The 23,552-nt window shown below is 38.5% G+C and overlaps 1 protein-coding gene across 1 annotated transcript in view; it reads left to right on the top strand.

The window, feature by feature from the left end:
* csmd1b (CUB and Sushi multiple domains 1b) overlaps positions 1-14,054 on the top strand; it is a 228,740-nt gene extending 214,686 nt beyond the window's left edge. Inside the window, exons 65-68 of the mRNA XM_084718622.1 lie at positions 3,659-3,746; positions 4,028-4,154; positions 7,462-7,524; positions 11,243-14,054. Of these exons, the coding sequence (XP_084574748.1) occupies positions 3,659-3,746; positions 4,028-4,154; positions 7,462-7,524; positions 11,243-11,402 (438 nt within the window). The 3' untranslated portion in view covers positions 11,403-14,054. The remainder of the gene's footprint in view (positions 1-3,658; positions 3,747-4,027; positions 4,155-7,461; positions 7,525-11,242) is intronic.
* Positions 14,055-23,552: the final 9,498 nt, after the last annotated feature.

Raw genomic sequence — 23,552 nt, 5'->3', positions numbered from 1 at the left:
ATTTGCAAAGTCAGTCATTATAAAGAACAGATGTTTATCTCCTTCATGTCATATCTAATTGCCATCTGTCATCTGGGGTGATCATTCCTGCCCCGTAGACACAGCAGGACAGCATCTCTGACAACTACATCTAATATTCCTCCTCATAAACTGTGGAAAAATAGAAATGCGGCATCAGTGACTTCAAGCGCTGAATTGAAGAGGCATTTTAAAGGAGCAGTTATTTTTCACTCTCTTGCCGAGAGTTACATGAGGACATCGATGTAACTCTTATGTCTGTACTGTGAATATGAGACGGTTAGCTTGGTCTAGCTTAAAGACTGGAAAGTAGCGATGGGAAAAGCTGTTCTTTTCAGTGTAATGAATCATTAGGGTCGACATTTAAAAGATTCATTCAAAAGACTTGTTCACAAAATCGTTCTGTGCTCGACTGGGGCTCTGACTGCATTGTCCCACTCACTGACCTGGAAACACAGCTGACCTTTCAGTTAAGTTTGCTAACTAGTGAACTGAAAACAGTCGTTGGTAAAGGATAAGCCAGTGAGCTGAGACTTTCGTTGGATAAAGATGCCATTTGCAAACTGAAAGCTCAGCACGTATATTTCCCAGACACCTAGCTGATAAGGAAATGAGTGTGGCAGGCTTGAGTGACTGAGCAGCTGTGTGACACTCAGGGCTCATGTTCACTGTGTCGTACGTTCAGTGAATGAATTGTTAAGCGTGCACCCTCGCAGTCAAAGGATCTGAGACGGTCAGGCTTATCCCTCTGGTGAACAAATGACTTGAATCACTCTCTCCCTCTCACCTAGTGAGTGACTGTATCGCTGTATATTCACTCGCAACTGAGAGTTCAGCTGAACTGACTGAGAACAAATTGTTTCAGGAAGTGATTCATTTCTGTTCGTTCACTGAAAAGTTTTTCTCTTTTTAGCAAAACATTGGCGAACGGCACATAACTGCTGGAAACAGAGGGAAACAGCCAGTTTGGCAAGATTAAAAAATCTCCCTGCCTCACCTCACTAAACCTCACTAATTAAGATGTTACATCTTGCTTTTACAAGCGTAAAAACAACAGTTTGTGGTTTTACAGAGTTACATGCTGGAACTATTTCTTGTCTGGGTACACATTATTTATCCTGTGCTGAGTGTGAAGTTTATCCACTATGTCTTGCCTACAAATTATAACAATAGAATAAATATGTTATATTTTAGCATGTACACTGCTGTCTGCTAAAAATCTTTGCAATGCTTTGCAGTTAATAGATTTGATTAGATTTGAATAGATTTGATTGCTGTTGTGCAAGGTAAAGGTTATTTATTTATCATTCTACAACAAAACGCTGTACAATAAAATAAGCTATTCAGAAAACAAAAATCTGCAAATGAAAGAATAACTCATAAAAAAAAACTATTATTTATGGTGGAGTGCAGAGAATAAATCAAGGAGTCTCGGTCTGAGGAAAGAAGCTCCTCTGTAGTCTGGTGATGTGGCAGTGGATACTCCTGTATCTCTTTCCAGATGGCAGCAGGTTGAACTGGCTGTAGTTGAGGTGGGTGTTGTCTCTTAATATTTAAACCTTTGGGTTCTGCACAGCCCCCTCACCTCACTGATGCTCAATAGATGGATAGCAGCAAAGTTCTGGGAGGTTTTAATAAGTCACTGCGGAGCCCCCAACGTGACACCTATCAGTAGTGATGTAAATTGATGATGATTACTAATGAATGACTGAAATCTGGGGCATGTGGATAGCTCAGCTGGTGGAGCGTGCGTCTCATGTACGGAGGCTGTGAGTCCTCTGCAGTGGCCGTGGGTTTGACTCCCGCCCATGGCATTTTGCTGCGTGTCATTCCTCCACTCTCTCTCCCCAGTTCCTGTCACGTCTTCAGCTGTCCTGTCATTAAAGGCATAAAATGCCCCCCCAAAAAAGGCTGAAATCTCCCTTTATTGCTTATTAGACTAAACTGTTATAGGGTGATAAGTAATGCATAAGTAAACAAGGAACAGATTTGGGACACAGCCTTGTTGTTAGGTTGCAAGGCGTCCTGCAGACTTGAGGACGTTACTGGCCGAGCCAATTAATAGTTTGAGCATGCAACTCCCCATAAAACCACACATCTGGAGCTCAGATATTGTTGAATTATTGCACATTTGCTCTGTGTATTCATCATTTTTCTTTGATGTGCATAAATTGTATTTTCTTTCTGTATACTAATGAATGTATTCAATCATCAACATTTAATTTCATCAATTGAATTTGAATACTGAAAGCAAAGAGTGTCTTGAAAGAAAGACAAAAGAGAAATAAAATAAAGATATAAAGTCAACTTTGTAGGGATTCATGTTCCATGTAGACTTTTAAACTTTGCTTGATGTGATATTTGAAACTGAGACTTTTAAGAAGCATGTCTACAACTGGGGAATGGATTACAAATCTGATCCCGTTTGAGTAGAGAGGGTGGGACGGAGGAAACCGAGTAGGGAGATTGTAAAAGATAGCAGGCAGCAGGCAGGGATGGAGGAAAAAGGAGGAGGGAAGGAAACACGCAGACAACCAATTTATCATGTCACGAATGACAGAAAGAGTGAGAGAGGGGAAAGATCAGGCTAAAAATGGCCAAGTTGTGATTCCTGGAAAACAATCTTTTTACAGTTAGAAGATGAAATTTCGATTGTCAATTTGTGGTTAAAACTTTGCTGCTTCAATCTCCAAACAAGAGATGGTGGAGAGGGGAGCCGGGGGGTACAGGAGAGGCCAGAGTGTGGATGAGCAGAGAAGGCTTAAATCTGGCACTCACAGCACCTATGACACAGTGTAAAATCCTCAAAAACAACTTGTTTATTGAGTTTTACAAAATAATTCATTTAATATCACAATACTTATGGTATAAATAAAACCAAACAACACATTGAATGTTTTTTTTTTTGTTTGTTTTTTGTTTTGTTTTTTGTTATTCATTAGCATTTGTTGTTTTAAAGACTACAGATAAACAAAAGTGATACATCTGTCAACGAGACAAACTTTTAATTAACTCTTTAACTTAACAACTTAAAATAAAATAACTACGATTTAACCTAATAAAATACTATAAAAAATAATACTAAAAATAAAGGGAGAGTCCATTACTGAAAACAAACAACAAAATCTACATATTTGCAAACACATACCTATATATATGAAGACATCTACTTTAATTCTCATGGGTGACAGCATTAAGCTTAATTAATGCTTATTAATGTATGAATCTGATAATTGTATATGTTAAGTTGATATACCAAATGGAACATTTTGATTGTTGAGATATGCTGACAATGGTTAAATATTAACAAATACTTGATGAAGCTGACAAATATAAATGCTGCTGATGGAGAAGACGATGTAAGCTACCAATAATATCTGAGGCTTAACAGTACAGATAAATGTTTCCTCACTATTTGGCAGGCACAAGTCACTGTTGCCCTTTTTATGTAATCTTTTTAACAGCTTATTAATGGTTTATAAAATGTTTGCAAACCTATTAATAATAAAATAATAATAAACTATTAACTTCTAAGGCTAATCTTGTAGTAAAGTGGTTCCCATAATCCCCAAATGCTGTAAAAACAAACAGAATCTCCTGCTGTCTGTGCTCATGTTAAACTGTATGTTTTGTTTTTCAGGTCACTGCAGAATCAGACCAGAAGACTTTTGTCTACCAGGGACATATTCATAGTAAAGACTTTGGCAAGTTCCATCTGACGAGGCAAGGTAGGTCGGTCTCTCAATAGCAACCACAACAAACAGTACAGTCTTGATCTTTCTAGAAAACACAATCATGCTGAAAGTGGGGCATTGTGGAAAGGCTAAAGAATTCAGTCCAAATGAAGAAATATTATGGAAATGTTTTGTTAAATTTCTAAAATAGATTTAACTTTGTACTGTATACCTCAAGTATACAGACTAATAATGCATGAAGCATCTATTACACATGCACAAAAGGGTGTTGCGCGATCATGCGTGTGTGGGTTTATCTGTGTCTGCATCCCCAGGCCCTGTAACCATGGCAATGGACCCATCCAACCCCTACACAAACAGCAGCTCTGTGGCAGCAGCCATCTTAGTCCCTTTCTTTGCCCTCATCCTGTCTGGATTTGCCTTCTACCTCTACAAGCACAGGTAAGCTATATCCTCAAAGTAAATCCATCAGAGAAAAACAGACAAGCAGCAGAGTAGAATACAAAACAGGGGTTTGTCTTTGGAGCTCGCCGGCTATCTCTGGTAGGTTTGGTGCCTTCAGTCAGAAGTAATGTAAAAGCATTGAGTATAGTAAAGAAAGAAAAATAAAATAAAATAAAAATAGAAGTGATAGCCACAATTTTTAAGAATAACAAACACAGGAACAACATCTCAATCACTTTTAATTGGTTCAACTGATGAATAAATCTAAAACAATATCCACCTTGAACTGTTACCTTATGCAGATGTAACTTCATCATTTCCAGTGCATTTGAGGGGTTCCTTTGAATATTTTATTTTCTTTTTTCGCTGCACCACTATTTCCTCATTTGTTTTGTCTAATTCAGTATTTTATTTCATATATTTGAAACACCCACTCTGACTTATTTAAAATCTGTATTTGGGTTGCATTGCATTTTTATCTGTCTTTGGGAAAATGTAAGTGCAACATAGTACTCGAGCCTGTATTTATCAAACTTTCCGGACCAAAAAGTCTGTCCTACTTTTAATCTTTGGTGAAAAAATTATCTATGAACTTCATTAAGCTCAGAAAGTCATCCTGCGTTTTCATGATTGAGGAGCGGTGCAGAGTCCTTGTAGTTGGTTAGGAGTTTACAGAAGGTGGCAGCTGAACTGAAAAACACTAAACATCTTTAAAGATAAGGATTTAAATGCCTTCAGATTAATTTTGTTAGAAGTGTTCTGCCCTATTTGTAAAAATTCTTAAACAAATTCTTGTAATTTACACTTAATTGACAATAATGAAATGCATCTATATCAGAGGTACTTCATAAATGTGATGGCTAAAAGCATTAATTAAAAGAAAACTATTACTTTTACTGAGTGCAAGTGTCTAAAACATACTAAATAACTCCTAAATAAAGGAAGTCTCACTCTGAAGGTCAAACTTGCAGCGCAATCCCTAGGAGTGTTTCTGCTTGGTAAATATGAGCCCTGATGCACAGTTTATTATTTATGTTTCAGACAGCGGGAATTCTTCTACAATCTGTTGTAGCTACACTTGAAGTATTTTGAAGTGACAGGCTTGTGTGGCTTTTTGGTTATCCTCTATGAAAAAGAAAATACACCACAACACAACAAAAAAGAGCCCATAAATGCATAATACATGTAGAAATATCTGCTTTTAATAAGTAAACATGTTTTATGGTGGATTTTTTCTTGGCTGTAAGAAACTGTTATACTGAGGACCTTGGTTGCATAAAAAGTTAAAACAATATTGTTGTCTTGCATAGTAGTGTAATCCTTTTTGGCTTTTTCTTTCCACAAAACAAATCATATCCTCCCTATTTTGAGACACAGTGCTCTGATTTAATTAAGGTGCAAATGCAGAGCCGCATGGCTGTTGACTACTCATCTCTGGTAACCAAAAAGTGGTTGCACCACTCAGATAAATCACAGCATAACTCTTACATAGGCTAATAAAAATGGTTGCACACCCCTAGGGAAGGTGTAAATCATAAATCTGTCACTGTATTATTCTCAATAGTGGTACAACAGCAGCCCAAACAATGTTCAGACTAGCCCCAAGTAATCAAGTGGTACAAACAATTTTAGTAGCTGATGTATCTACAAACTAACTAGTAGTGAATAAGACTCAAGTGTCAACCTAACGTAGGAGATAACTAACACCTTGCAGGTGTATCACAGTGCAGCGATGCATCCCTAGGCAGAATGCACTCTACATATGCTTTCAAGGGCAGATATTGTTATTTTTCTAGTTTAACTTGGATAACAGTAGACCCTGAAATCCCTGTGATCATGCTGCTTATGAATAATAATTTTGACGGGACAGTGATACCTGTACAGTTGGATTTCATCTTCAGTTACTTGCAGTACAATTAAAATGTTTTGCCTGTAGTTCTGTAGCTGTTCAAAGTCTTTAGAAATGTAATTTGTTTAATCCATTGCTTGACTGGATGTATTCCTCCCATAAAGATCACATTTACATGAAAAAAATGTAAAAGGGAAGGCCTTTATACATCCTACAAGCAATTGGGGTTGACATTATTGTTCATAAGCACCACCCAATTATCTAACCTAGTACAAATCTTCTTTAATGACGTTAGAAATTGTATACTGAATTAAGTTTAGATGTGAGTCTTCTGTTCGAAACTGAACAGAGAAAATGTCTGTTTGATGCACTCAAACACTATTGATATATTGAGTCGACAAGATAAGAGTTTTTCGTAAGGACAGGCAGGTTTACAGAAATTTTAAAACATAATTATATCTCTAAAACTCAAAGAAGGTTAAATCTGATTGACCTTAGATATTAATTATTGTTCCAAGAAAGTTCACAAAAGATTTCTGATGTCTAAAGATACCAGATAATTCAGAATTATATTGGGGGTAAAATGTCATTATTAATGTTTCCTGTTCAACTGACTTGTCTCCGATCCTGCACCTAAGGGATGTTCTGGCTTTTGCACCACATCACTCTTATTGTCTTATTCATCTAACAATAGTCATTAATACATGTTGAAAGGATAGTTTAATGTGGGGATGTTTGAGATACTTATCAATAGTCAGGGTATTAATAAAGCAGATGCCAGTTGACACCCCTCCAGTTTGGAGAGGCAGAGAGGAGTACCAGCACGGACGTGACTTTAGTGAACACTGAAGTCTCACAACAGCACAAACGAACTAACAGATTAAAGTAGCGATGGATCAGGAACTTATCTTTGGCAAAGTTAAATTACTGATTTTACCCATGGAGAGAACGATAGATATTAATCTTATATAACAGCAGTTTTCCATAGGAAACAGATGTCTGGTCAAGTGATGAAAATATTCTTAATATAGTTTTAAGTGGCTAAAATGGCTTTTGTTGCTGATCCTGACCACAGCAGTACATTGCTTAGCTTCTGTTCTGATGCTCCTCTTTGTTTCTCCTAAATGGGTACAAGCTGACAAAGATGTACTGTAGGTAATACACTAACTATTGAGTACCTCATGCAACCCCATATTAAATAAATCTAAGTGTCCCTTCAATCTGTTGGCTTGTCATTTATGGTATGGCCGTATGCTGTAAGCTGTGAAACATAGAGGAAACACAGACTCCAGTGTCCATTTAGAAACATATTTTGTTAGTAATGTTATTTGAAATGTACTAGTCAGCAACATACATGTAACGTTACATTACTTTACACATTGTTACACAGCCTGCCTGCCAGTTAGCAGTGTGCTTTGCTAGTGGATGTATATTAAAGCTGATGGTTGTATGCAGGACATTGTCTGCTGACACAGATGACAATGAGAGGCCAAAAGACACCTGGGGGCCTGGCGGCAGGTAAGACTGGCACCTGTCATTCACCTGGTTGCAAACAGCAACCAGACCTCCGCCCGCCGCCACATCCTCCGTCAAACTTGTCATACCTTGTTTTTACTTTTTAGATTTTTCTTCATGCTGTTTAGTATGGCTGCACAACTGACCAAAATATGAAAAATTCTAAGTTTTTGAATTTTGTACTTAGTTTGACACTATTGTTCATTTCTGAAGAATAAAAATTAAACTTGTAAACCAAAGTGAATATTCATTAAAAAGGAAATGGAACAAGGAGGCTAACAGTAACTGGGTTACATTTGTACCAGAAAATGAACATTTTAAGTAAACAATTTTAAGTTTTGAAAAGCAGTGCAGCCCTACTGAGTCAAAACAGCAGTCATTAAAGCTAGACAAAGGGCATTTTTTTTTTTGTCTTCGATCTCATTGTCATCTCTCTGTCAGCATGATGTCATCTAGAACAAAAACAGCGTTTGACCGTAAACTGGTCTAATTCAAACATGTTTATTTCTGTATGCTATTGCTTTTTTTTTTCCAAATGTTTCTATTGTTAAGTCTGACCTGCCGATTCTGATCTTCTGTCTTTTTGAGAACTATAATTAACAGCATACACAAACATTTTTGTTGACACGAAAGTTAAATTGTATGTTCATTATAAAACATGGACTATGTGCTTTAGGTTACTGCCAAGCCTTTTCCTCTGTTCTGTCTCCCTCTTCATCTTCTAATCTTTCTTCTCCCATTTACTCTCCTCCTGTCTGCTCTCTCATTTTCTTGCCCTCTCTACTAATGTCTGCTCTTCTATTTCTCGCACTTTTCTTCCCCTAACTCTTCTCCTATCTTTAATGCTACTGACATGCCAGCATGTTTGTGGCTGTGATCAATACCGTTTAATTTGGCTGTGAAATTACTGTCTGTGTCACTGTTTGCATGATGTGAACAATCATGCAGTGCATGTGTGTAAATTTGATCTGCACAGAAGTACTATTTATTTTATCTTTTCCACAGATTGGTAAGATTTAGGAACAAAAAAAAATTGGGGTAGATTTAGGAATAAAAACTGTTTTGGGTAGGTTGAAGAAGATAAATGTACTTGAAGGTTTACAAAAGAGGTTTAAGGTTAAAAGAGACTCTTTCACAACATTAGAAAGGTTCTCTGGCAACAGAGACAGAATCACATCATCGAAGCAACAAGAACTAGCCAATCACAGCTCAATTGCAGGACAAGATGAAACAGTCTGGAGAAAGGAAAAAAAAATAACGCAGCAAAGAATGAGATATGTCTGACAATCAGCCGGTCACTGGTCATGGCTGAGCAAGCTGAAAACTAGTCGATTCAGGTCAGCAGCTGATCAATGGATCAGCATCTTTATTACCTGCAACTTTGTTAACTTTCATCTTGACTTCACAGTTGGTGTGTGATAAAGTTAACTTTGCTAATGCAATGCCTGGTCCAGGATAATGACAAGCCAACAGAAATGATTTGTTCACATAACAGTGTAATAGCTTAAATGTGAAACTAAAAGCAAGGTGTGAGTGTGTACACTGCAGTTTTCTGCTTTGGCCCACATGTCGGCACAGTATCTATAATACTGCCAAAGCAATTATGTGTGCTGTTATTCATTCTACCAATAAAACTAAACTATTGCACCTACAGCCACAACCAGAAACTAGTGCTGCGATTTGAACTACTGCCACGCAGGGAGGTCTGCGGTGTGTGTTGGTGTGTGTGTGCAGTTTTGTAAAGTAATGGGTTGAGCATGTAGGGTAGGCTTAGTGGCTCCCCAGGGTTGGATTTCTACCAGTGCACACACACATGCACGTACACACACTCTTAATGAGGTCAGAGTCAAACAGCGTTTCAGCTGAAGCACTCCTCCCTGCTAATAGTTCCACAGGGTTCGGGAGTAAGTGATTATATCTAACTGGATTATAGGACCTGATTATCCAAAAATGTAATCTGCGACAAACAGACAAATTAGGAGGGGATAGTTATATTTCTCCATGTATCTGTTTGAACCTTTGCAGTAAATTTCTTAAAATCCTCATTCAGGCAAATTGAGTAATAATATATTCTTTTGAACTAAAACCATTGGGTGCCATTTGCAGGATGATGGCAGGTTGTGTGCACGCAGACATGCTCACATTAGAGCAGCAGATGGGCACTGGGCAGCTGAACCACTGAAGCAGGCAGTTGTTACGGTTCATGTTCTCACTCCTGCCATAATTTTCCCTGCAATTTGTAGATTTTTTTTACCAGAAACCTGCTCTTCATAAATGTGTGCCTTTAATCTCAAGGGTAAAACTGCCAACTAACATGTCTAACAAGACAGCTGAAAGGGAAGAAGTTAACTTTTTTGACCAAAAATTGGTTTTTGAATAGGTTGTAGAGCTAAATCAGATAAATTTAGTCAATATTCAGTTAATTTTTAATCTATCTTTTATGTACGGGTCTTTCTGATGCATGAGTAGTGGAAGAACGTTCTCCTGTTATTTGCCTGAAAACTGTGCTTTTTAAATTAGTGAGGTTGAACATGACCTGCAGTGCAGTTTATAACATGGTGTATGTAGTCTGTCTTATTTTGAAATGTTTCAATTTTTCTCACAAATTAAAAACTTTTCACATTGACCCAGATAAGTACTGACATCCTGCAGTCAGCTGAATTTTTTTATACGAAAAGCTTAATAAGGGGATTTTTGAGCAGTTGGGGGTAAAAAGGCTCCAAAACAAATTCATAGACACATATCAAATCCATCAGACACACAGCTTTATGAACATCGCAATAGAGTCTTTTTTTGTGCTTGGTGACAGCTAGTAGATATCGTGCATTAAAACAAGGATGTGAGGAGATTTGATCTTGCTGTACTAAAATGTCTATGAGTTTGTGGTTTATTCGTCATTGATTTGGTGTTTCAGAGGCCTCCACCCTTTCAGATGTTTTCTTTTCTGAAAGGGGTAGGCTGGATTATTTGAAGCGCAGTTGTTTGAGGTATTCATCCATAGTCAGTTTATTACCTACAGTAGTTGTGGTCAGCAGTTAAGAGAAGCAGAGAGGGTCACCAGCATGAAAGCAAAGCATTTGCTGCTACGTCCAGGGTCAGCAACAAAAGGTATTTTAGCCACATAAAACACGTCTATCTAAAAAAAAATCAATATCACTTTAAGTTTACACTATATTTAGACTATTTTCACTGCATTATTTTGTCATTAGACAGCCTTTTCTGACAGGAAACCACCAGAATATGGGCTAATTATCACTCTCTCCAAAAAAAAAAAAAAAATCCATAGTCAGAATCACATTTCATCCATGGAGTTTGGTTTGTTAGGAGAGAGCAATATTTTGCTCATATAGCAGTGGTTTCCTGTCAGAAAAGGCTGTCTGACAGAAGCGTAAAGCAGTTAAAAATATTCTAGATAAAGGGTACACTTCAACTTATATTAATTTTTTTTAGGTGAGCCTTTTTTATTTTGCTGCTGCAGTACACTGCTTAGTGCACTGCAGCAGTACACTGCTTAGCTTTTGCGCTGGTACTCCTCTCTGTTTCACCAAACTGGGGGGGGGCGACCACCATCTACTGTAGCTAATACATAATAGCGATAATTGCCTCATACAACCTCACTTCAAATAATCCGAACTATCCCTTTAAATACAATTTTGCAAATCTTTGTGAAACTAAATATCTGCCTTGACCACCATTATTTCCTTCTCCTTTTGTGTTTCAGGACACGTCCCAAGGTCCAGTTCAATGGCTATGTCGGCCATGAGAGCTCCAATGGCCAGGCGTCATTTGAAAACCCAATGTATGACACCAACATGAAGCCCACTGAGGCTAAAGCAGTCCGATTCGATACCACACTCAACACAGTCTGCACTGTGGTATAGTCCAACAAACCTGCCACTACCTATAAAGTGGTTTAGTCCAACCTCCCTGTTGCAGTCTGCGGTGTGGTTTTAACCAAACAGAGAAGACAGAACAAACTTATGATTTGGACTCGTCACCATGAGCAGTCTGTGTTGTAGCATTGCTGGTCCTCTGTCAGCATAATCTGCACAGTCATGCAGCTCTGCTCCACCACCTACCTAACCAATGGTATCGCCTCTCCCCGTAGTCCGAAAGAACGAGATAAGTTGGAACCAATGAATGAGGGAGCAGACGATGGCACCATCAAATAACAAAAAAATCTGTCGTTCAGGAGCAATCAGAGAGATGGTACAACTAATTCTTCCAAGACAACCTCATTGAACTGTGCTCGTCCAGTGTCAGTTGACTTCTGCAAAATTATACCCCAGCTTCCTTATGGAAAACCCTCGAATATCCTCCCTGCAACCTGAATAATATTTTACCCATCCAAACACCCTTTACCCCACGCCAAATTTGCACAGTGGTATAGGCTTACTAACTCCCCTGCTGCAGGCCAGACACAGGTTTGACTGATGCAAGGTTCTACCCTCAGGGGAAGCACATAGTCTATTCCACCTCTCAACCCCCTCCAGACATCGAATAGTAATTGAATGGTTCCAATATGTCAACACAAAAACCATCATTGGTGCTGGACCAAAAACCTCCCACTGGACTTCCATCACGCTGGACTTGACAGGACTGGACACTGACACAGTGACAGCTTACAGAGTCTGTTTTGGTGGAATCTGATATTGATTGTACAGACTACTGTTAAAGTTGTCAACCAAATGCAATCAGTGCAGCGACACATTCAACCAGACCATTTCCTTTAAACAAAATGATACTCTCATCCACTACTGGATAGCTACTAGTGTTAAATTAGTACTGGGAGTGGAAGACTAGTGCTAGACAAGCCAGGGTCAAATAACAGTTGTAGATGAGTTTAAAATGTTTGTTTTAGCCTACTTGAATGAGTTAGTTTTAAGTTTAGCAGGACAATCACAGAGATTGTCTTTACATCTGCCACTTACTGTATTGCCTTTCATGACAATGTCTACCTACAGTATTTGGCAACTGATTAGGCTAAAACATACATAATCAAGCATTTGCAAAAGTTATTTCTCCCAGGTTTAGAACAAGAACCTGTGAACTAGTTCTAGATGAGTTTTGGACGTTTTCAAATATTCTATAGAGGTACTACACACTTAAAATAAGTCCTACTATATACAATATTCCACACTAGCACTAGGCAGACTGTGCTGAAACAGAAAACCAGACATTTGAGTTACCGTGCTGGTGTATACAATGGACTGGTTTCCAGAGGCCTGTCTAACACAATCAAAGAGTCAGACAACTGATTCTTGTTCTTGGACTAGCCAGGAATCTGTGCTTGGTGGCTGAACAAGTGGAAGCCTGGAGGCAATAAGCTGTCAAGATCGTCGACTGCTGCAATCAGCTGTGGCCAAATCCAGGAAATGATTTGTCTTCTCATAACTGCGGTTGGGATTATCAGTCAAGTGATGACTGATTCTTTTTTTTTTTTCTACAGCATACTCTCCAGCCACAAAATCAGAAATAGATGAAGAGATTAACAGACAGACTGGTTGACCGACAGAAATTAGACAGACGGACACAGACAAATTGACAGATAGACACCTCTGTCAGTCGTGCTGGAAAAGAAAGAGAGACAAGGACAGGTTGCTATGGAAACAGAGGCAAATAGTTGTCTCTGATTGTCTCTACTGGCATTTTTCTTCAGTGAAGATATTGATGAACAGACTCCATGTTCAAAAAACCCAGTGGCCCCATGGGACTTCCCAAACCACTGCTGCTGGGGACCCCAAAATATAAACTTTATATAAACTCTTAAAACCGCACAAATTTTGCACTAGTGTGTTTTTCTGACTGGGTTATGAAAAAATGAATAATTTTTGGGTCTGAAATGGGTTTGAAAAATGAGTCATTCAAAAAAAAGAGAATTTTATTCAGAAACTTCTATCTTTAAAAAGACGACAAAATGACTAAATACAGGGTTACAGAGTGTTTGTATATACACATTTATATTTCACACTCCCTGTTAGCAGAAGGTGTGACCACATGCTATACTGTTGTTTCTTCTGTTGCCATGACAACATGCTAGCCAACCAGAAAGTTGGGATCAGTTTACCTGTGGACCTCCGAGCTTCTAGTGTCGCATAATGACACCACTTTGTTGCCATTTTTAGAACAGCGGCTGTTTCTGAAAGCTCATAGTGCATACTGACACTGCTGTAATATGTGGAAGAGATCTGTAGAGAAAGACTCACATTCATAACACACAGTGTGGTCCTGCTGAAACACTGATGCCACACTTCTAGTTTTATTTCCAGGCATTAAACTTTATAATTTTCTGAGATACTGTGCAGTTCTCTTAAATAGTACGCAAAGATTAAAGGGATGCTGTGGATTATTTGAAGTGAGATTGTATCAGGTGCTTTACAATAGTCAGTGTATTAACTAGAGTAGATGGCAGCCGGCATGCCCCGCAATTTGGAGAGAGGAGAAATGAGTACCAGCACTTAAGCTAAGTAATGTACTGCTGTGGACAGGCTCAGCAACAAAAAGTATTTTAGTGATTTAAAAAGGTCCACAAAAAAAAAACAACCAAACTCTGCAGGTGAAATCAGTGATTTCGCCATGGGAACACAGGAGTTGTTGGCCTATCATAGCCCCAGCCTGTTAGTGTGTCTGATTGTGTGACTTTGGTATTTTAAAAGGACAGTTTGGATTCACCAAACTCACACAAAAATATAAACAAACTAATGGATCAAGGCAGCGGTAGACCAACAGCTCTCGTGTTCTGCAAGGTAAAATTACTGATTTTGCCTATGGAGTGTTGTTGGTTTGGACAGATGAATATTTGACTGTATTGAAAAGACAGTTTCCCATCAAAAAAGGCTGTTTGACAAGAAAGTAAAGCAGTGAAAATATTCAAAATACAGCTTACAAATGAACTGATATTGATTTCTTTAGATGGACCTTTTTTAAGTGGCTAAAATACTTGCTGTTGCTGTCCCTGTCCATAGCAGTACATTTCTCAACTTCCATGCTGGTGCCTCTCTCTGCTTCTCCTAACTGGGAGTGTGCCAACCTTTATTTACTGTAGGTAATACACTGACTGACCTCCGACGATCCGACTTCAGATAATCCAAACTATCCCTTTAAATAGTATCTCAGCTTGGGCTCATTTTTTCAGTTGATCACTCGCAGTGGCAGACAGTGTAAGCTTTCAGAAACAACGTGACTCTTTCTCTAACTCTCTTTAAAAAGATGTGTTTCCACAACCACTCACATTATCATGCATCATCTTTCAACACATGTTACGCATCTGATGCACATGATCTTATGTCAGCACGCCTTTTTAAAGAGTTCACAGTGTGATCTGTTTGAGAATCAGTCAGTTAAGGCAAACTGAGGACAAACTGATACGGTATGAAGACAACATGCACAATTATTGTTGTCAAAAGGTTATCGCCCCCTGGAGCCCCTCCATTGTTTGAGAAATACCTCGTGTGCAGAGAGTAAGTTACATCCTGCTTATCAATGCTGGAACTTCACTGCAACAAATACACAAGCTTAGCGAGTGCGGCTGTGCATTCAGCGTATTTCCTGGTATTTTAAGTCAAAATGTCTCGCTAACACCTGTCAGTCTGCAGAATCCCTGAAAATTCACTAGTTTCAAATCACTTGCCAAGCTTGTTATTTCTCGCAGTGTTTCTCTCAAAATATTTTTATTTTTCGAAAGATGCTGCACTTGGTTTAGATCACAGATGTAACTGCTTTCAATGTGTGTCTTTCAGTGTCTTCAGGCCTGTTTCTTGTTTGTTTCACGCTCCATGCATACCATTCTGGCATTACACTTAAGGCATTTGCTTTAACCTGCATGATTTTTATTGTTCAGATGAATTTTTTTCTTTATGTTCCTCATGTTTTCAAATAATCAGTCAATTATACTGTCATACCTACAAACAATAAATCACAAATCCATTCATCTATTCATATGATATCAAATAGTGAGTTAGATAGTGAAAACTTGCAAATGATAAACTGATGATTTTGTCCATGAAACACATGTTAAAAGACTCAATTCACTAAAACCAGAGAGTGGATTTTCCCCAGAACTCAAATACTGGGAAAAAAAAAAACATTTGGCATGAGAAGGCTGTCGCATCCACCTATTTTGAAATGAGAATGAGAAGTGTGAATGAATTAACAAGAAAATTGTAGTTTTGATTTACATTTTCAGCTCATTTAATTGAAAATGAATCTACTCCAGCTCTGAATGTTGCAAATGAAATGCCCTGAAACAATGGTGATTATGTTTGGAAGCATAACTGCGGGATATTGTCAGTATAATAATATCCATTGTTTGACTGTCATTCACAGCCTCAGTGTCGGGGTCATGGACAGACAGCCAGAAACACACACACCAGTGCGAGGCACAGAAAGTAAAGACATACAGAGACACGTACAAGCTACAATACTGGCAGTAGTTAAAGAGTGCATCAAGACACATTTAAAATCTCTCCACAGAAATAAACAAGACATCTGTAAACAACAGCAGAGCGTCTGCTCGCATGATAGTGAACCTCTACTCTTTTTATTGCTGGAGTGCACCCAGTGCCTCTGTTTTAATTGATTTAATTAATTCAGCTGAGATTTCCTATGGAGTCAAGAGAGCATAATAGTGCCTGAAAATTAGCAGCTGCAAGGTTTCCACAGGCGTAATAAAAGGTATAATTTTTAACAATTAATGACACAGATCTGATCTCCTAGTGTGCCCAAATAAGACAGTTGAGACTCTGCAGTTCACCCATTTGCTCTGGCATGTTAAGATCACAGTCATGCTACAGTGGTTAGATTTCAGAACTTCGGGGAAGTGACAGTGCAAATATAAAGTCTCGTGCTTACAGCAGAAAACTTATTTCAATGTTTTTGTAACTTTTTCTCCTTGATTCTGGTACACAGACAGATATGCTGAGTCATGGTGACGGTGCAGACAAAGAAAGAGTGAATCCAGTCTGGGTGGTTTGCCAGATCACAGCTAAACAGATTATTCAATACATTAAAGTGACCATATTATGCTTTTGGGGGTTTTCCCTTTCCTTTAATGTGTTGTAATGCTTTCTCTTCATGTAACCGGTCTGCAGAGTCCCGAAGAATGCACAAAGTTGAAGGGAGTTACTAAAACACTGCTCCTGAACTGCCTGAAATGTCTTATTTGTGATCCAGCATTTGTTCCATTACAGGGTGACATCACTATGTAACACATATGCATTATGCAGAGCTAATTTGGGACAGAATTTGGATTGTCTTAAGGAGAGAACAGCATGTCTCAAACAGAGGGTGAATAGAGGTGCTGTAGCTATGGCCACTGGCCATATTATAAAAAATATTTTTTTGAATATGAAAGTATATAAAACTATTCTAGTAGAACCTCAAAATAAAAGTTTGAGCTTGAAAATTAGCATAATATGGCCACTACCTGTTTCAATAGAAAAAAGTCTTTAACAGGGTCACAAAAATAGATCCCTAGCGTGTCCCGTTTCTACTCAAAAAGGAAACAGATGTCGTGCTGATAGCTGGAGATAGCTGATTCATTTCCTTGACTATTTAACTGAAATGAAAGGAATGTGAATGAAATGGTAAGAAAGGCACTCCTTTATGAGGTCCAGCCTGTTATTTCCTTTCACCTATAAATAGCAGAAATAGGAGGAGGGTCATTGTTGTGGCCCTGATTAAGATTTTTATGGACATAATCTTGCAACAATGTTTTTATTGAAGTCGAAGGTGCGTCACACCTTATTAGAATCAAGTTTTATAACAAAGAGCACATCCTGTTGTAATGAAATATTATTGTTTGGTATAGCTATTCTTTTCATTTCTGTTGGAAAACCATAGGAAAGACAATGACAAGACTTCACATACTGTGTATGTGCTGATACAGTGTGTGTGATACAATGACTTCTGGCCTCTGAAATATACAGTACAGCAGCACTAGTACCCTCTCAGTCAACTTTTGAAAATGAGATGCATGTTATCCTGAAAATGACACCTTCTCTGACATGCCTTGAAAATTGGGATGATTTTCTCTTCACTGAATACTATTTAAGATAATTTGTGTAGAACTTTCCACATTTGTCCTTCATTTGGCATCGTCAGCAGTCCTCGCTGTTTTAAAAAGAGCGACAGCTGGCTACAAGTTGAAAAAAAATAAAAGTACCCACTAAATTTTAAAATGCCAAGGTTGTTTCTGCTTCTGAGACTTTTCACAGTTTGGGAAAAAGTTTCCACATGCATCCCTCACTTTCTCTAAAGTGGTATTGTCAGCAGTCCTCATTGAAACAGTTGAAAGCCTGAGTTGCTGAAAGCTTAAAGAAAAACCCCTGTACTGTAAATGTCACACACTGCCTTTCCACACAGAGACACATGACAGAGATGAACGTTTTTTTTCTCCACAATTTATTAAAAGAGAAATCCGTAATATATTTGCTGTAATAAATCATAAAGTGAGCTTGATATGTCAACAGAAATTAAGGAAACATGCTAACTTCTCTGACAGCGCTACAGCTGCAGTGTCCTTTGACATTTCTATTCAGGTCTGGTTCCAGCAACCTCTGTTGCCTGTTCCACTTTAATTAAAGATCAAATTAATGTTGAATGTTTGCAGAATGAGTAAATGTCTGTTTATGAATTAGAAATTATAAGATGATAAGAAGTCATCAATAATATTTTAGAAGGAGTAGATGTTTATAAAAGTTAAATTCAGCGATATGTTAATGAAGTCTGACAGAGAGAGTGCAGACAGTCACTGAAGTGTATATTTTCTGAGCAGTGGGCTTTTGTTTTCAGGATAACAGACTTAGTGTTGCATTGACAGACAATTGACAGTTATAAGCATATGACCGACTTGCAGTGTAGGACTCGTCCTCACTTGTTATCGTCAGATTAGTCCTGCGCTCTCGCAGTGTTCCTGCAGCCAACCTGAGCTTCCTCAGGTGGAGGGAGGAGTGGACATGGGGAAACAACTTTCTTCAACCATAGATGGTAGATCAAATAAGATTTCATCCTATTTAATACACTGTCTATGACAACTATTTGGACTGCAGTATTCATTATTGGACGTGACGTTGTTACATATTGCTCCTTTAAATACAGAATGGATTCAGTGACAGTATAAGATGTGAATTACTTCAACATCATGTGGTCTGTGAGTCCTGTAAACACCGGTGCAGTTACACCCAGGGATAACTGCAGAGTGATGTTGCTGAATCTATCCTGTAAGAAAACCCAGTTGCAGTGCTGTCTGGAGAGGAACTGCATCAGACATGTGTTCATATGTGGCTCAACAGCCATATGGGCCTGTATGTGGATGTTTATCTGTGCTAGCGTTTAATTACCTGATGGAAATCGGACCTTTACACATACACTGCATATGCTGCTTTGGGTTTCAATATGTAGTCGAATATTCAGTATTGAAGTCCATTTTTCCTTGACAGGCCTTTATTTCACCTTCTCCTCGGTAGTCTGGATAGGACAAACTTCTCATGCCACACAATCATCAGTACAGCTTTGTAGAAAATCTACAACCTGGTGTGTCTGAGTTGAACATGAGTCGACTGCAGCCCTGCTTCACTCATCAGTGCAAACGATGAATAATAATTGTCATTCCGGCACATGGCAGCTTGTAGATGGGGACACCACACATATTAGTGCTATATTCACGTGTTACAGTGACACGCTTTCAGCAACACATATTGACATGCAGTAAGTTTGTTGCTTATAAATGTGTACTGCAAATGTATTTTTTGTTGTCCCAAATGGCACAGTGATATGTTGAACAATGGCAAGTCCTTACCGGGTAGTTGCCACCATCCTCGTTACTGTTATTGTTTTGAGCATCATAATCACCGTCATCATTATCACTGTCACCTCTCACCATCATCATGTGCTGCTGAACTTGAAGTAGGTGCAAAAGAAAAAAAAACTTTTTTGTACAGAAATCTATTTTTTATGGAGAATTTGTAAAAAACAAATTATTAAACATGCTGTACTTTTTATGATTAATGATGTAGGTACAACAAACTCTTGTTCATTAAAGTCAATGTTTTTACTGTTACACACACCATGTAAAAATCTATGGTTCAAACTGAGTATCAAATATCCAAATGTCATATGATCTCTTTTGTCCATTACGGCTGCTTTTACACAGGAACAGAAAACCTCGCGGGGACCCGGAGGTAATTTTCTCTGTGCTGGAGAGACACTTATCTCTGGGTCACACCTGTAAAACATTTGCTATTCACAATCTAAAACACTTAAATCTTATAAAATGATGTGTCAGTTCCAACTCCTCTACTGCTTGGGGTCGGCAAAATATGTGTCTTTTGAACATCGACTTTTTTAAGTGAGCACTCAGTGCAAAAATATGGTATATTATGGAATTATACAACAATTTCAGGCTTCTAGTGCGGCAGATGTGCCAAAAGAGTTGCCTGAGCATTAAGTGATTTCTCACATTAAAATATCTTGTTTACATACATTTTTAATTGATTTTAGACACACACACACACACACTGAACAGAAAATAAACACCAGATGTTTAATGTCATAATGTCATGAAGAGTATTCATGGATGGGTTGAAAATGACGCTTCCTTTAAAAGACAGTGTTCTTGTGTAACAGCAGCCTGGTGTGGCTGATCCTAATGTCTATATCTGGGAGACGGATGACTTCCACAGGCACAAAAGATTTTGGATGACTTGCCCCCTTATGGCCCAAAATCTGATCTCATGTCTGTCTGAACAAGGAGGAATCTGCTTCTCCTCGCTCAGACACTCTGGGTTCGGAGAGGAAAATGAAACTGTGGTAAATTTAGGCTCTAGCAGCAGCATGAGCAAAATCGGCAACAGTTTTGAAGGCTCCTATATTGACTGATGAAACGACTGGTACTCTGAAGTTTTGAATTAAAAGGATGGAAAATGACACTTTTCTGTCCTCCCATGAGATTGTGAAAGAGAAATAACATGGAGTGTTATAAGAGGTTAAACAACAGATTCTGTATGTGAATGCAGCCTCACGACCTGCTGTTAAAGTAAAGAGACTCACAGTTTATCTATCAAATATTTTGAAAACATTATTTGAGAATAAAGTTTTTGATACAATAATTTCTCCTTTGTACCAATGTTTTTGTGAACTGCTATCCGTATTTATGATCTGCTCCTTAGTACGATTTTGTTGGGTTGAATATAGGAATGCACAATATTATCGGCACATCAGCAGTTCAGAGCTGTACAACAAAACATTTCTGCTGACACCACAGGCCGAAAGTGATGCTTTTTTTAATGTGCGTGTGACACAGGTCTGTCTGTGATGTGGATGTTTTCTGAACACATAGTTGGGATTTCAATAGTGATTTCTCATCCCTATTGACGTTTTGTCACGCTCCCTCTGTGTCTCATACAGTCGCTCAAGGTACATTTCAGCCACTGTATGAGTCGTACCAGGCCATCCATTCACTCCAAGATGCTGTGAACATCCAACCTCATCCCAGCTCATCAACTACCGATGCTGCTTTACTGCACCCCTTAGTGTCTCATACTCATATAGAAGGTAGCCTTTAGTAGCTGTATGAGATGCTGTCAGAAAGCCTTTTTAACAGATGCTAAACATGGTGAAGCAGCTGCAGTTAAAGTTTATGCAACAAAACTACTTGGGTTGGTTTAGGATAAAACCATCTGGGCATTCCGATACCCATACTACCTCTCTTTTGAGTATGCTGGAAAAAGATTTAGTCTGTCCCAAAACATAGTATGTCAAATGCAGTGTGCCAAAAATACATACTGTGCCCACTCACATTTTGCAGTATGCAAACCCACATGCTTTTGTGGCTATTCTGACTCACAGTCCTTTGTGTCAGGCATATTAGCAAGGTTAAAGTTTGGGATGCAATGATATGAGGGAGTAGTATGTCCCAGTTGTATGCATACTGCATCCAACAGTATGTAATTTGTAAGGGCTGCTGCAGTACTGAAAGTAAAAACAAAAAGTATGCAAATTAGAATGCAGGGCATGTTTGGTGCTACAATAAGTGTGTTATGTACATCGCGTGATGTCACTGAAGTAACTTCCAAGATAACAGTCATGTAACACATGTAACTTTTATACCTTTTTTTTTTTACTTTTTTTTTTTTGTTTAACCTATGCAGTAACAATATAAAGGCGTAACAACAAAGATGCAAGTCACATATGCATCGTTCTATGTCTTATCCTTCCTAGCAAAGAATTGAGGAAGAAAAAAGAAAAAAACATATCTTAAAACTTTTAATAACGTTTTGGTTTTCACATGGCTCGCCAACCCCAGCTTCCTTGCTAAAGGTCCTTTGTTTGTTTGATCCATTCTCCCCCTTTATACCAGGTCTAATGCCTGGTGCACGTCATACAGACATGGTCATTTGAAAGCCTAGTGCTTTTTTTGAGCTGCTAAGGGGTACTGTTCACATCTGTATGAGTTGCAGAGGGGCACGACAACACGTCAGTATGTGTCCTGTAGAGAGTAAGAACAAGCTGGATATTTGCTCAGTGTTGGGCATGGAAGAACCAAATCACATTCCTTCAACACTTAAAAATGTAATTACCCATTGTACAAGCCATCATTGTGATTGTTATGACGAGTATGAGAAGAATGAAGAGAAGAAAGCATCAGCAAAAAAAAAAAAAAAAACACCTGTCGACAGTAGTTTTCTTATGTTGACAATTGAATGTGTACATTTTGAAAAGCATTGTATTTTATGTCTGCATCTGCCAGTTGACTATCATGATAATATGTTAACTGACTGGAGAGACTTGATGTTCTTTACCTTTAGGTGGGAAAAAATATATCAACATATCAGCATCGGTCAAAATTTGTTGGAAAATATCGACATATCAGGTATCTGAAAAAATCCAATATGGATTTTCTTCAGTCTGACTTGCTCAGCTGAAACCTTTCTGTGTATATGTTTTCTCAACTTTCCTCCAGGTGCTGCAGTTCGTCTGCACAGTCATACAAACATATACTGGGCAGGGAGTTTATTTTACTGTTCATCTAGGTTTATTAGTCCTCTAACAGACTGCAAACCTGTCCTCAATGTACGCCGCCTCTTACTAAATGTTTTGATAGGCTGCAGCCTGGAGAAGTGAACTGAGAAACATTCTGAAATACAGGGTCATTAAACATGAACCTCTGTTGCTCGTCTATATATGGACTAATTGCTTACTTTTGGATTCACAGTCAAAACCCTGTGCAGGCTGGTCAGTTCAGTGAGGAGCACCTTAATCCTGATATTAATAAGGGATAATCCAGAAGTATGTTTTAAAGAATCTCATGTTTGCCTTTGCATTGTGCGCAATAATCACTGCATAATCTACACTGAGTCCTTCAGTTACTGATAACAAACAATGTGAAGGTTAATTACCACTGATTAACAGTAGGGGCTGGAGTGGATTATCTCACTTGTCACACTGCAACGGATGTTGGTTACTAATATTTTGTGGTCGTACACTTTTTAAAAGTAGTTTTTAAAGGTCTAGTGTGTTAGATTTATGTGCCTTATTGGCAGAATATGGCAGAGATGGAATATAATATTCATAAGTATGAGCCGTTTATATCTGCAGAGGACGTGGCCTCTTCCATGGTTGCACCACCATGTTTCTACAGTAGTCCTGAATGGATAAACCAAATACTGGCTCAAGATAGGGCCTTGCACGTTTGTTGCGGCTTGGCGTGATACATGGTTTGACTCAGCACAGCCAAAAATGTCAGTGTCAAAGACCCATGTGTGTATTTTGTCTCAGTACTGACAATACTCACCAGAGAAGATGATTCTTTCCTTTATATCCCTCCTGTCTTTACTCTCACAATGTGACTTTCAAATACATTTCTCCTCCAATCAGCAGTCAGCATGGACAGACATACTAATTATCGTACTGTAAACAGCGTGGTCAGCTCCTCCGTGGTCGCTGCTGCACACGGGTTTACAAGCAAACATAAAGATAAATCCACTTTTTAATCCCAAAAGTTTGAATCATACACTCTGAGCTCTCCTCCTCCA

This window comes from Lutjanus erythropterus, chromosome 1, assembly GCF_056507025.1.
Source record: "Lutjanus erythropterus isolate fLutEry1 chromosome 1, fLutEry1.hap2, whole genome shotgun sequence".
NCBI classification, from domain to species: domain Eukaryota; kingdom Metazoa; phylum Chordata; class Actinopteri; order Lutjaniformes; family Lutjanidae; genus Lutjanus; species Lutjanus erythropterus.
This window is presented reverse-complemented; position numbering and strand designations above follow the sequence as displayed.